Consider the following 15259-nt stretch of genomic DNA (forward strand, 5'->3'; position numbering starts at 1 on the left):
TAACAAGTTTTTCCAAGCTCAAGTATGAATTATTATCATTTTTTCTCTTTAAAACTATACAACTTTGACTTGACACATTCTTTCCATAATGTTTTTGCTTCTGTACACATGACAATATTTCCATATAATATCAATACTCTATTGTTCAATTATGCTGTAATATTACTTCACTCTTAATAGTATTACTTCACTGATTATAGTATTTACTTAACGTATACAACTGTATATTAACTAAATTAATTCACATACACTTTACCGCTTACCGGAACTTTAACTTGTCAGAGATTCCATGTAAATATATTTGATACGTTGGACATTATTCATACTTTTACTACGAAAAGAAGAATCGCGACAAAGGTTTTCCCGCTTGTAACATTCCTCGTGAATATATCGCTATTCCAATTTATCAATACGGCCGTATTAATCAGGAAAACTAATTACACCAGTGTGCTCAATTGATCACTTATCTGTCGGCGATCTGCTCATTTGCGGCTTCTCAGCGATGCATGTGCGTTCTATGCTTTCATACTGTTACCTGTACGTGTGACTCACGCCGCTCATTCATTAAATATGAATGCGTTTTATTTACAATAATATTTCCGCTATACCGTGAGCTCCATAATCTCAACCGCAAAGTCTCTTACCTCGTAATTTTTGTTGCGTTTGTTACGTCAGTTACGCATTAGCGCGTACGCTGTCTCGCGCTGTGCACGAAAGTGTAATCGCTATCATCGTCAAGATCAGCGATCCATGAAAGTTACAAGAACAATGCCAAGTCGTCCAGTCATAAAGGTTCATTATCATATAATGAGTCGTAAAATTGAAATTTAGAGAACTACACGATATATCTGCCGAATTAAAGCTCTAAACGCGGTTGAACTTCTCTTACCTTGATAATGAATTTAAAGTGCTAAAGTAAAGGGAATATTTCATGATAATTTATTATAGAATATATGTGAATTTATAAATATATATGCAATTCTGAACTCAGAACCTGCGAATATACAAGCATCAGGCCACGGTGGTCACGAAGATCTCGAAACGCGCCGCGCGCGCTTCATTTTGGAGAACAATGCGCCAGTCGGGAGGAACGAAGTGATTGCCGGATTATTGCGTAGGAGGTAATCAAGTTTCACGATGGGTATTTCCCAGAGACAGCCGCGTCAGTTGAGCACTTGAGGAAGAAAAAAATTCAACTGGCAAGGCTGCGAGCGAGCACAGCGCTGGAAAATATTTTCGACCGTTTGGCTTAATCGAAAATTTTCGCGTCGAAAGCACCGGAAGGTGTGCATATGATCGAGTAACAAGTGCAGCCCGTTTAATGGGCGTAACGATATCTCCTCGAGGAGATGACGGGGCCGGAGATTCGATGTTGAATCGTCTGAAAGGAAAATTTTACTGAGTCACCGTAAAAATTGCCTCGCAACGAAAACGTTTATTTTATTTTACATCTGCGCAAAGAAAAAAATTATGCACACACTGTATGTAATCAGTCATCATCACATATAATTGTTATAAGTAATATAAGTAGTACAAGTAGATAAAATGTAAATGTGAGTGATAAATGTAAGTACACCGAGAGAAAAGAATATTCTTGTTTGAAATAATTGTTTTTATTTAAAATAAAAACCTAAATAAAATATTTAAAGTAAAAATAATTTAAAATAAAATACTTTTACTTTTGACATGTTAATCTTCAAATGAGGTTACACAACGTCAAACAAAGTTAAGTTGCTTGCACATCGATAAATTTTATATTTGATTCAATAAATAATTATTGAAATTCAAGACGATAAAATTTTTCTAACAAAATCCTATATCGTTGCTTATATATGAGAAACAATGATTGTTAATTTGAGTATATTAATTTTAGTGAACCTATCATAACGTTTAAAGGCATTATTTCCTATCAATCTGGTATTTTCAGCTTTCTATTAATGAAAATTATTTTTGAATAAGAACACAGATTTTTCTTTGAATAAGATTATTTTTGAATAAGAACACAGATTTTTCTTTGTGTTAAATCATATAAAATATATTCTTGCAAGTAACTTATCTTTGCTTAACGCTATGCATTCTTATTGGAAGAAATTAACATATAATTATAAAAGCACAAGAATGTGCTTTTCTTTTTCTTGTGCAATATAAGTTATACAGAAATATTATCATGTATAATAAAATAATATTATTAACAATAAAACCAATTTCTCTTTGATTGTGTCATTTTCAGTAAACTGCCAAACGCGACCGTCAAAGCCGTCGTCCCCCTAAAACAGTGTGAATGCGTCGTATCGTCACAGAAATCCGTCTGCACGATTGCACGTGTACTGTCATTGCAACTGTGCAAACAAAAATACAAATTTCTGAGAAAGGCAAATAACATCGACTCGTCATCGTGTCGAAGGCGTTAAGCGACGTTAACGTCGCTCTCCCCCCTCCCTTCCTTCTCTACATTTCCGTCGTGCCGGTGAAAGACGAAGGCGACGGAATATTTTTATCGGTTATTGAGAAAACACGCGTACCTGAGTCACATCGCGCCATGACTAACAAGTAATAACACCGTGGACAAAAGACGGTTCATCGCGTTCACAGACATTTTATTCGCGCTGACCATAATTCGTTCGAATGACACGGTCGCGCGTGCAAGTTCCGCGAATGCAACCGGGAGAGTACTAATTTGATAGCTGCTACCCGATAATCAATCGTTTGTAGTATTATCCTGATCGGACTGATTGGAAAATACGCGCTCGAGCTGCGAGCTTCTCGTGACTCTGTAGGGACCACGAAGCGCAGGAGTAATCGCGATTATCCCCGATCGATTATAAGTCTAGCAGGATGTGAAAACCGGTCGCGACTGTACTGCACAACGGGCCATTATTATTTATAAACAGTTACGCGCGGATTGTCACTATTGCTGATAATATTGAATGAAATATCGGCCGTCGAATGTGACAGCTGATAATATCAGTTAAATACACACGGCCGAATACAAATACGGCCGTCGAATATTGGACTTTGACGTAGCAGGAAGAAAGCGAAAATTTCTTGTCAATCAAATTTAATGGGGTGTAATAAATTGAGGAGGAAATTGAAATGTAAGAAATTAAGGGGAGAATACAAATGCTTCTGTATTTTTCAAATATATCGGTGATACTTTAAGCTGTAACACACAGTATAATGGATCTTTGGAAATTGCTGCTTTTATACGATGCAAATCCAAATGTGTAATTTTTACAAATTTCTTTAAAATTGTGTAACTATTTTTTACGTGCTTAAAGACGTGTTATTTTCTCTACACGTTTTATATGTGTTATTAGTTAAATATATTAGATTATGCACATAAAATGTATAATTATTATACGTCAAGAATAGATCAATTATTGTGGTATAATACTGGAAACAATAACTCCTTATTAAATTATTGATATAAAAATATTGGATAGCATATAAATTCTTAGCAATTTTTATTTGATTATAATTTATTGTTTTATTTACGTTTTTACACATTTCTGTACTTTTTAATTTACATTTCAATTATTTCCAAATACACGTTTTCTCATTTTTTAAAACTTAATATTGTGTATCATATTATATACGATGAAAACATGTTAAATTGTATGTTTAAATGTGTAAATTTATCTTGTTGTGCAATATAGTATGTAATTTTTACACAGAAAACCAAATTGCACACATAAATGTGTAATTTTACATAAATGTGTAATTTAAATGTAAGTGTGTAATTGTTACACACTTGGATTTGCAGAGTATAAGGGGTAGGCTTAAACTATAATAACTATTCTGATGACGTAACATCGATAATGTAAAACTAAAGATCTTCGAATTACAAATTACACACATAATAGGAATTATACATTATTTGTTGTCTATTAATTATTGCTAGAAAAGGAAATTTCATTAATCAAAGAGACCCGATTAAAAAATTAAATAACACACATAGGGAAAAATTAATTCTGCGATAAGAAAACGCGTATCTTGCAGTATCCAGAGCAACAACGAGGAAACTTTATCCGCGCTGTTGGAAAATTATCCGTTCTCTTTACTGTTCCAATTCCACAAATTAATAAAAACGCTGACTAGATTCTCGCAAACGTAAGCATTCGTTAAGTGTTCGCGTAAATGAGACAGATTGTGTAATTGTCAGTCTGGGCTTTTCGTTCTGTATGAAAGAATCCTTCACGTTCTCGGTGTATCACTTCAGCGTTGTATATATCTCGGTATTACGCGTATCAAGGTTCAGAAGAGAAAAGTTTTCACGATCACGATCATTTCCTATTTACGTCGTTGTGTTATCGCAGGGTTATCTTTTCTTAGCACAAATTACCGAGCTGGAATCGCGTGATTTCTCCAAATAAAAGCAGCGAAATAAGAATAAGAGCTGCGACGTACAGACGAGCAAGATCACGGCCAAGGTCTGAGTAATTCTATTTAATTAAGAAAAACAAAGTTGATAGTAAACAGAGAAGATTGAAGCGTCCTCGGACTCGGGAACGTGAGCGAATGTTAAACAAATCATTCGGCATATCATTCGATAACGGATTAAATTTTTGCGAATGGAATTATAAAACAAGAGGAAAATCTCTTTCCTGTTATTTTTCAGAATTATAATCAAGCTTCGATGACGCATTTAGATAGGATTATTATTAATCAACATTATTATTAAATCAACAAAGAATAAACATGTAAGCCCTTCTGTAACTTTTAGTGAGTCTTTAGTGTCACATTTACTCGATTTAAGACTGTATTAATAGTTATTATTTGAAACTCTCCTCACAAATAAGATACTCAGATTTGAGTTCAGAGTTAGATGAGAGAAAGTTTTTCAGTTGCGTCGCGATTATAATTATAATGTCACATATACCATGTAACTCAATTGGAAACTTTGGATCTGACTTTGAAGAAAAACTTGAGCATCTCACGAGGCAAGTTTAGAATGACAACTAATACAAGTCTCAATTCAGTCTTGAGAGTAACAATGACATCAGGAAATTGCTGCATGTGTGGATTTTCGCTTAAACGACGACGATTACAGACGCTGAATTTCCAGCGACGTATGAAAATTTTTGGAGGCACATCCTGGACGATTACGCGCGCGATGATTATCGGCGGATGACGTATAAGAATTTCTTTCGGAGTTCTCACGAACGGAGTATCGCGGAGAAGACAACCAGGAGGTAACGAAGAGCCGATACGAGCGAATGCTATATAAGATGATCGCGGCACCAGCTTAGTCAGTCATTCCCTCGCGAACTGCGACGACATCAGGATCATACGATTGTTACACGCGCGCACGCACACAAAGACACACAGTGGTGAAAACTGACAAGTAATAACATACGCATAAGTATACGTATTATTGCCCTCCGACTTTTAATCGCGTTGAGTTTCTCCTTCAATTGATCTTGACGAATCAATCAGAAAGATGGATATTAGGATCTTCGTGCTGCTTGTTTTCGTCGGTGTCCTAGGATCTCTTGCGCAGACCCAAGCAGGCTTCATTAGGTACCCTAGAAGTGAGTAGTGTCGAAGAAATCCATCTTTTTCATTCACCCTCGATGTTGTTTACTAATATGATAATGTAATCTCTTATAACTCAAATGTTTCGGCATTGATCATTTGTTGCAATTAAAATATTGGATCAATCGGTATTAGCTGACAACCAAACATGAAGACATCTTTCATGTGCAGATTATTTTTTTCTCTTCTCATAAGTGTCAATTTTATAATCCAACGTGTTTATGAACTAACACTTAAATAAGAGAATAACATAGAAATAAGAATTCATGCGACGTAATGGATTCATTGTTGCGGTTGAAACTAAATTCGACTCATGACGACTCATTTGTCTTCACTTTTGATCGTTCTTGCCGGGTAATTTTTTATTGTTTCGTGACCGAATAAGCGTCACGAGGTGCAAATGACACCGAGCTGACCACGCGAAGTTGATCGTGTATCATGAACGAAGAAAAGAACTTAATTCAACGATAAGTTACATAACGACAACGTCGTGCATTTAAATAGAAACCGCTGATGTTGCGCGGGGATTTCAGGATAATTGCGAGATTCGTGAGCGCGGCAAAATTCTACAGCGAATTCGATAATACGCCGCGTATATAAACGATTGCGTGATTTCTACTCGACGCTGTGGAAGAGGTCTGCCGTCTGATTTTCGATATTATACCTTCTTTCTGCATGCGAAGTTCCTGCATCGAGGAATTATATTCCGAGAACTGTTCTACTGAAAAATCTCTATTAAGATCTCGGAAATGAAATTTCCGAAAAATTTTCTATGGAAAATAGAAAATTTTTTTTTAATTTTAGATTATATTATAAATATTAACTAAATAGTAACTTGATATAAAATATCTCAATTGAGATATCATTATTTTATTTTTTTATATGATATATTAATTGATGTTATATTAAATAATTAAGATCTCATATTAACAATTTTTCGGAAATTTTATTTGAGATATCAATAGAAATTTTTCGATAGGATGACAATAACAAAAATGTCAGGCATATTCTTATTTCCCATCACTCTTCTCTAAAACAATGCGTCGAGAAACTCAGAAAATCGATGCATTATTGTTGTCAATGTTGCGCGTCATTAAATCCTTGATTGCTGAAAGCGTAAACAATATTAATCATGTTAATTATAATAAAATTAATGTATCGCGTATGTAATCAATACGCTTTCTGTGATGCAGCTTCATGCCTACCCGCGCGCACACACACACGCACGTAACTCCACACACACAGCCGTTGACCAAATAGAGATCATTTAATGTAGCGCTCGTGTAAACCGTGACCTCGTTTCATTCCTCACCTTGACCTATGGGAAGATACTTTCTTCTCATCTCATCTCTTCTTTCTCTCGCGGTCTTCCACGCGAATGTCTATTGTGTTAACGGATACGCGCGTGTGTGTATAATATATTCTATAAGTACGTGTACTGATTAACTTACTAGGATGCATCTATTTTGATCTGGATGTACAGTAACAGCACGTTGGCGAATCATTTTCTATCGATGTAAAGTTGAAATATTCACTCATGTGATATGTTTGCTAATGAATATTCAAGATGGTGTTTCAGTAATAATGTAATTAGATCAGGAAGAGATAAGACAAGAATGTTCTAGTATACGTATTTAAATACCGCAAAAATGCGGTATAATGCATAATACCTGGAAATCAAATTATCTACCTGCGTGCTTCCGAACGCAAATATATGTTATCGAAGGAGAGATATTGCAAATACGTGGTTTATCGAATTAACGTGACCACAGAATGTCAATAGCACATATATCGCATGATTAAATTTACACTGAAAGAAAGGTTTGATAATAATCATCAAGCCTAGATAATAGATATTTTGATAAGAATAAAACTATTTAGTACTTATTAACAAATTATTTGATATTATTTACTAAATCTCACTTAATTGGTTCAACTAAATGACGAATTTAATCTTACTAAATATTTTGTAATTATTACTAAAGGGGGTTGTGTGATAACTATTACCATATATCAATTATTGCACTAAAATATTCATCCAAATGCATTTGCGCGCCAACTATTATTAGACTTTTTTTCAGTGTATTAAATATTAGTTTGATTAGTATTGTTCGAGGTTGCGTGACACATACGGTTTCTTCATTGAAGCGTTTACTGCAAGTTGTGTAATTAAAAAAACTATATCATAAGATAATTATATATACATAATTTTGGTGTTTAAGTGTTGCTAAATTGTACAATATCCGAACATCGTCTCCATGAAACATTATTATTAGTGTTACATTGTGATCAGTCATATTTTCGGCATGTATCACATGTATATACATATATGTGTTCCTGGTGATGGAATCTTGAGAAGTACCCGCAAGAGACTAACGACATCGTTTCGACTAGTAGCAGAGCATCATCAACCATTCCAGTCACCCCGATGCGACAATCGATAAAAAGTCGTTCTTCTGTTCTCGTTTCTTATCGAAGATGGAGAAGTACGCAGGGATGTACTGCCGTTCATGCAATACGCCGCGTCCAGGTCAAAGCGGGAGGTCGGTGATTCGAACGGTGAGACCGCAAATTCGAGCGAGACTACCACCCAATCCACTACCACCCCAACGACTACGACGACAAGCACAACAGAACCTACGACAACAGACCCTACGACAACAGATCCCACGACAACGGATCCTACGACAACAGATCCTACCTCGCCTTCAACCACCCCGAGCACTGAACCGACCACTACACCTACCACAGAAGCCACTACGCCCACAACTCCCACCACCAGCCCCACGACACCCTCCACCAGCCCCACAACACCCACCACCACCCCCACGACAGCCGGCACCACCCCCGGAAGCACCACTCCGGAGAGCACCAAGAAACCGACAGACGATATTCTGTCACGTTCGAATTTCGATGAACCCGAATCCGAAGACTCTCCCAAGAAACCTGGACCATCGTCTACGGGCGATGCAGCGCCAACTCCTGGACCATACTTCGGCCCAGGTGCCTTCGGCCCGTACTTTGGCCCTGGTTTCGGTTCAGGTTTTGATCCCTACTTTGGTTATCCCGGACCCAACTTTATCCCAGGTTCCGGCCAGAACTATGGGTGGCCCAGTGCCAGCAGCGGATCAGGATTTGCAGGCGCGTCTGCCGGCGCGTCCGCTGGAAGTTTCGCGGGAGGATATTCAGGAATGGGATATCCCACGCCAGGATTTCCCACAATGGGATCAACAAATATCGGTAGTCGAGGAGGATTTCAGGATAACTCACCAGATCAGACCGGATATAATCCTAGGGGAATAGGTACGGAAGTCCGATAGGCCGAGGACGAAAAGAAGAGATTTCCGGGGATAACGAATGAATCCTCGGAGTTGCATGCTGTGGTTTGGTGTTCGTGAAAAGAAAGATTGGCAAAAGAACGGAACGAATCGGACATCAGAGACGAAGGAAATGTCGAAATTCCACATTTCCAAATTTACACGATGGAGTCTCTGCTGATGATGTTCATCTAAAGATGCATGATATTTTTCCGAGATAATCCGCCTCTTAGGAAACGATTAATTTTTGCGACAGTAGTTCTCTACTACTGCGCAATGCTCGTTTATTTTTTATTTATTTATGCGTGCGTTATATGATGTTTCTTTATTAATACACTTATTTATTTATTGATTTATTTAGATATACTTACACATATAAAGATGTATCTTATGAGTCTAAAAATCATATTAATAGTTATCTAAAACTTTTGTCTCATGTGACATACTTAGGTTTTTACTCAGAGAATCCAAGTTTGCTAATTAAATTATAATATATGTGACATTTATATTTGTAATTGTGGTTCAAGAACTCTTATTTAACTCTAAATTCAAATGTAAAAGTTTTACTGGAAACAAGTTTCAAGTAACGATTTTTAATACGAATTATTAATCATATTAATAGTTGTTACTTGAAACACGTCTCAAGTGAGATCCAAATTCAGAGTTAATTGTAAATTTTTAAGTTAAATCACGATTATAGATATAAATATTACATACATCATAATTTAACTGAAAAACTAACTAAACTTCAATCTAATTCTGAATAAAAATCTGAGTATTTCACATGAGACAAGTTTTAAATAACGACTATTAATATGAATCTCAATGATTTATGACTCCCAATGTAATTGCATGTGAATGTTGCATGACTTTAACATAGTATATCTTTATCTGCACTTTATCATGCGTCTCATTTTTCGCAGATCCGTTGTATAACGCAGGATTCTACTTCCCAGGACAATATCCTGCCTACAACGACCCTTTCGATATGTTTAAGCAGATACAAGGGCAGATAGAGGCGCAACATCAAGCGTAAGTCTTTCGGTATCTTCGATATGACAATTAGGATGCTCCTAATCTTCACTCCTCTGAGCAAGGAGATCATTCGTAGCGAATTCTTCATTAATACATGTTTGTGAGGCCATTATTCGTACATATCGTTACATAAACGTGCTCTAACATTCAACATCACGCAATCTCTAACAACCACATTTCGTGATTACACTTTAAGCAAATAGCACAAAATGTTCTGAGATCATCCTGAATATGTACAGGATATCTTAAAATACGCTCCTGGACACACTCGGGATAATTTTAAAGCGTCTTGCGTTATCTGGATAACTTTTGTTGGACACTTCTACTATTAAGGGCTGATTTATCAACAGTAATTTAAACTTAAGTTTGAGTTTTAACTTAAATTTAAACTTAAATTTAAGTTTTAACTTAAATCTAAACTTTTAATCTAAGCTTAGATTTAAGTTTTAAAGTGTTCTAATAATGTTTAAACGAGTACTTAAATAATTAAGTTTAATGTGTTTAGATTTTGAACTTAAAAATCTAAATTTTACTTTAACTATTATTGAAACTATTATTAATATTATTTAAATTTAACTATTATTGAAAAATCGGCCCTAAATATGTCGAGGATACTTCCAAATAATAGACTAATTTTGAACTTGAGAAATCTCCTTTCTTTGTGAGATTTCATTCTGTATAGTAAAATAAGAATCACCCGCCATCAACTATTGCAAAGTTCTCTACTCTATGCTATCTCGTTCTTTCGGTGATGGTTCTTCCTGTATGCACACTTGAAGATCCGCCAACTCTATGGCTTCTCACCATTTTCTAATGGCAAATCAAAGGCGTGCGTGGAATACGCCCAACTACCCTTACCCTTACGCTTCGGGGAATGTGAACAATATTGGACGTCATCCGACGTTTGGTGGTTCGTTCAACCCAGGTGTTGGTAATAGGTAATGAGAATTACGATCGAACTTGAATCTCCCAAACGTCACGTAATGTTGTACTTGGGCAACGTGCCGGCCGGCCCGAATAAATCGAGTGAGTCGCGATAAACCTCTGCGCAAAATGACAAACCATTTCTTGCGATGATGTAACATCCCAACCGTGCGAGTTGCTTTGCTTTCGCGTACAGTCACGGCCAGTACGAATTTCTCGTGAGTACCTTATACAAACGTATATATATAAACGAGCATTTGTGTCACGCAGTAATATGGAGTTCCACAATCGCTTGGCCAGCGAAGCCGCTAACTATGGCGGCACACCGCAAGTTGCAAGTGCCAGTATCGGTTTAGGTCCAAATGGTGGCTTCCAAACGGGCCAGATCAGTCCTGTAAGTCTCACATTTCTCATTGAAAATGAAAGTTTCATTGGGAAATATCTCGTAACGCGGCTAATAGCGCGGCGATTTAAGAATTACTCGAGTAATCCATCCCTTGAACCTGAATTCAATTACTTCATGCAAGTTCGATTACTTCATGCATCGGTAGTATATTCGATTACTTCATGCAAACGTAGTATATTACATATTTTGATGAATGTAATGCTTACATATCGATTAATGCAGTAGATTGAGATAGTGTTATATTAATTAATTTATTAATATATAGTATTGATCAATGTAGTAGATTCATATAGTTATATTAATTAATTTATTAATATCGTATTGATTAATATAGTACAGGTCAATAGTTGTGTGGATTAATAGTGTTAAATAATATGTCAATCGGCTCATAGGCTCTACCTGGAATAGAGTCGAGATTTGCCGAAGATCTTCCTGCACCATCTGGCAACAGCTTTGGAGTATTTGCCAGTTCCAGTTCCTCTAGCAGGACCGGTCCGGATGGCAAGCAGATCAACCACAAATCGTCCATCACGGGCGTCAACGACAACGGAAAGATTTCCTACCGCACGGTGCACGATTAATAAATTCGCGCCTTTGTACGTAATAATATTTTTTATAACCGCTGATTTGCTACAATTGGTCGTGTGTTGCTACAATGTCTCACATTGCTGTGAGAGTGACAAATTTTTCTGATTCCGAATTTCTAACGTTGAAGTTTGCGAACTGGTATGTTTGGGCTCAAATGTTTCCTCAAGATTATCATACAAATACTCAAGTTTTTTAGGTCGTAATAGTCTCCCTATAAAATTCTTCGTGCTTTCTTATTCGACTTTCGTAAATTTTCCTGTGACGTTCACTCACGTCGACAATTAGACTCTTAGACTATTCCTTAGCGAGCAAGAATCGCTTGTGATGTAATTTTAGAAGTCTAGAAGTTTCAATAAACCTTCATGCGCTGACCTTACATACCGCTCGACCGACCCCGGACGATCGTTTGTAACGTCTTGCAACTAATTATGCATTTAATTATTGTATCTACTTGCTTAAACTATACACATGTTATATTATATTTACATTGTATACATAAATTAAACTCGTGAGATACTTTTATAATGATTTTATTTACTTTATTATTTGATGCGAAACTAAATAATCGACATAATCCCACATACCTTTCGATGTATGGCAACGTTTACATCGTGAGTATATTACGATTTCATGGAATCACGAATTCGTATCATTGCTGGATTTGGTCTTGCTGAGAGGCGCCTCGATCTTATCGTCCACTATGGCTCTCTCCCGCGACCATGTTTTGTGTCCTCGGAATCCATCGCCACGATCTCCGAAATTCTGATAACCCAAATACATTGACGGTCGTTGAAAGGTACGTCGTTGTTGGTACCACGACTCGCCATATCCCTGGTAATTCGATTGAATCTATTGCGACGAGGAAAAGATAGTCGTAGTTATTGTCTCTAGACACAATAACGTGTTGCGAAAAGCATCTTAATTACTCAATTAATTCTCGCACAATACGATCCCAGATAACGCAACACTTCATCCTGAATGTGCTCAGAATATATATCTTGGAGGACTTCCCAAGACATTCTGAATGCATTCTGAATGCAAATTTTTTAGAGTTAATAGAGTCTTCCTGTAAAAATTGTCGCTTGCTTATTTATACTTGACTTTTGTGAATTTCCATGTGAATTTCCATGTTTACATGTTTACATGTTCAGGGACGATTTGTACTATCTGGGATATTACATCTCGTATATTAAGGTTTGCTATTAATAGTTATTATTTGAAACTCGTCTCAAGTGAGATACTCAGATTTTAATTCAGAGTTAGTAAGAGATTTACAATTAAATTCCAATTGCAGATATAAGTGTCACATTTACCATTTACCATATCAACTGAAAAACTTGAATTCAATTGAAGAATTATTTCGTTTAATATACATAAAATACAAAATTTTCAGTTTTTCAGGAATTGTTTCAGGTGAAATATATGATTCAAATGAAAACACCAATTCTTTCTGAATTGAAATTTAAATGTCTCATATAAGACAAGTTTCATATGACAAATATTAATTATATATATATATATATATAATATAATTTATAACTGGAAAACTTGAGTCTAATTCTCAACAAAATCTGAGAATCTCACGTGAGACAAGTTTGAAGCTATTGATACGGGCCTAAGACAAACAGATTCGTCACCTGTGGAGTATAATCACGATACAAGTGCGAATACAGATTGGATGTGCTCGTTGGATGAAAAGTCGGCTGCTCTCTTGACTCTTTACTGGCACCTCGAAAACCATCGATCACAGGCACATCGTTCACCTGAACGTTCGATTTCGCTCTCGTGACGATGCTGAGACGCACCTCGGTCACGATATTGCCTTTCCCATCGGGTTTTGACGAAACTGATACGTCGCATATACTATGTTTGCAAGAGTTCACGCTTGGCAGACTGTCGTTGCCATTTACAACGATCTGTATGTTATTGATAACCTTTGGCTGGCTAGACGAATCGTCCTGCAAAGCAATTCAATCAGATTCGTTGAATCGTCTCGTTGGATTACCTTGTTTCAGCAATGATCAACATCCCGATATCCGCTGAAGTGCGCTCAATGAAACGCCCGAACAACGGTGATGAATTAGCGCTTGTAAAATTTACGATGCTCATATACGGGATTCTCTATAAATCTATAACGAGTCGGTTTACGAACCCGTCCATCAGATCGTATAATCCGCCGCCGATTGATATGTGTCGTTAACGCCATAATAAATCTTGTCGTTTACGTGCCAATAAAAATGTTTTCCGTGCGGGCGAGTGATGACATTGATTAATTTCCACCTACTTCGAACGAACTTCATCGGCTACAGCGGCGCGCTTGAATTACGCCATCGCAATTGTCTCAATTAATCCCACGTTACAGAATGAAAAATGTATTTTTTGCTAACAGAGCAGCATCGTTGCACACTAATATTTTTATATATTGACTCAATTGACTCAAAAAATTCGACTTGACTTCTGAACCAAATTCAACTTTGTTACATTCAGTAGAGATGAAATATTTTACACAATTATTGCCTTATAAGCCGTGTTACTCACGCGTGCAGTATAAATTCTGCGTTTTCTCGTTCCCCTTGGCTTTACCAGCTCGCTTTCACGACGCCAACCGACCGCCGGCAGTTTGGACACACTCGAGATCGATTCCGATGTATATGCAGATTCGCTCGGATCTGCATCGGAGGCTGTGTTGCTTAATGTGTCTTCATTTTCGTCCGAATCTAACTCGACCTTCGACGAGACCTCGACGCCTGCGACTACATCGTTAAATGTCACAATCGCGAGGCAAGCGACGAGAATTGTCCCCGTTTGTGCCTTCATCGTTCGCTCGCGAATACACACGGGACACTGATTTTTCATAAAACACCTCTATCGCCGTGCAAGACGTCTCAAGGAAGGGATAAACATCCGGATGTATATATAGTAATGACAATCATCGTCGAAGAAAATTGGAATGACCTCCACGAATCCGACTCGTAAAGCGTAACAAAGATAAACACAGAGAAGGGAATATACTTCAGAATATACTCAAAAGACTCGGCATGGTGGTTGTAATTGCTTCCTGAGATCGATATCGCGAGATTCATAAGCAAACTCGCTACTAATATAAACGGGAGAGACGATTGTATGTAAGTAAAATCATAAGTCTACGAAACGGGAGATCTCGCACTGTTAATTAACGTTTACATTTTCGCGCGAGTTTTGCATCGACCTGATATATTCGTGAAACGTCTGAAGTCGTTGTCCGGACTCACTTTCTAGTATATGTGTTTTAAGAAGTAATGCACAATGTCGCGTGTGAGCGGCACTTATTGCTACTTCCTGAAGAGCAAAGTACATTTACTTACGCACAAGGCTTTCATGTAATAATGGTTCATTGTGAATGGCTTAGCAGGAGGACACAATGAATGCTCATGAATGACATTATCTCGCACCTCTTGCGATGTGCGAAGTACTC

The 15259-nt window shown here is 37.0% G+C and overlaps 2 protein-coding genes across 2 annotated transcripts; one reads left to right on the forward strand and one right to left on the reverse strand.

Annotated features, from left to right (window-relative positions):
- The first annotated feature begins 5238 nt into the window (after positions 1 to 5238).
- Positions 5239 to 12333, forward strand: LOC116840251 (DNA-directed RNA polymerase II subunit 1-like). The gene is made up of 6 exons (XM_032806746.1): positions 5239 to 5531; positions 8014 to 8838; positions 9776 to 9884; positions 10667 to 10825; positions 11082 to 11205; positions 11610 to 12333. Exons 1-6 carry the CDS (start codon positions 5441 to 5443, stop codon positions 11796 to 11798), a joined length of 1497 nt encoding a protein of 498 aa, XP_032662637.1. The 5' UTR covers positions 5239 to 5440; the 3' UTR covers positions 11799 to 12333.
- Positions 12334 to 12363: 30 nt separating this feature from the next.
- On the reverse strand, positions 12364 to 14824 carry LOC116840252. Its single transcript, XM_032806747.1, has 3 exons — positions 14344 to 14824; positions 13443 to 13763; positions 12364 to 12654 (listed from the first exon to the last, which is right to left on the reverse strand). Exons 1-3 carry the CDS (start codon positions 14659 to 14661, stop codon positions 12442 to 12444), a joined length of 852 nt encoding a protein of 283 aa, XP_032662638.1. The 5' UTR covers positions 14662 to 14824; the 3' UTR covers positions 12364 to 12441.
- Positions 14825 to 15259: the final 435 nt, after the last annotated feature.

This window comes from Odontomachus brunneus, unplaced genomic scaffold, assembly GCF_010583005.1.
Source record: "Odontomachus brunneus isolate Ranch 3 - 2012 unplaced genomic scaffold, Obru_v1 Obru_scaffold_009, whole genome shotgun sequence".
NCBI classification, from domain to species: domain Eukaryota; kingdom Metazoa; phylum Arthropoda; class Insecta; order Hymenoptera; family Formicidae; genus Odontomachus; species Odontomachus brunneus.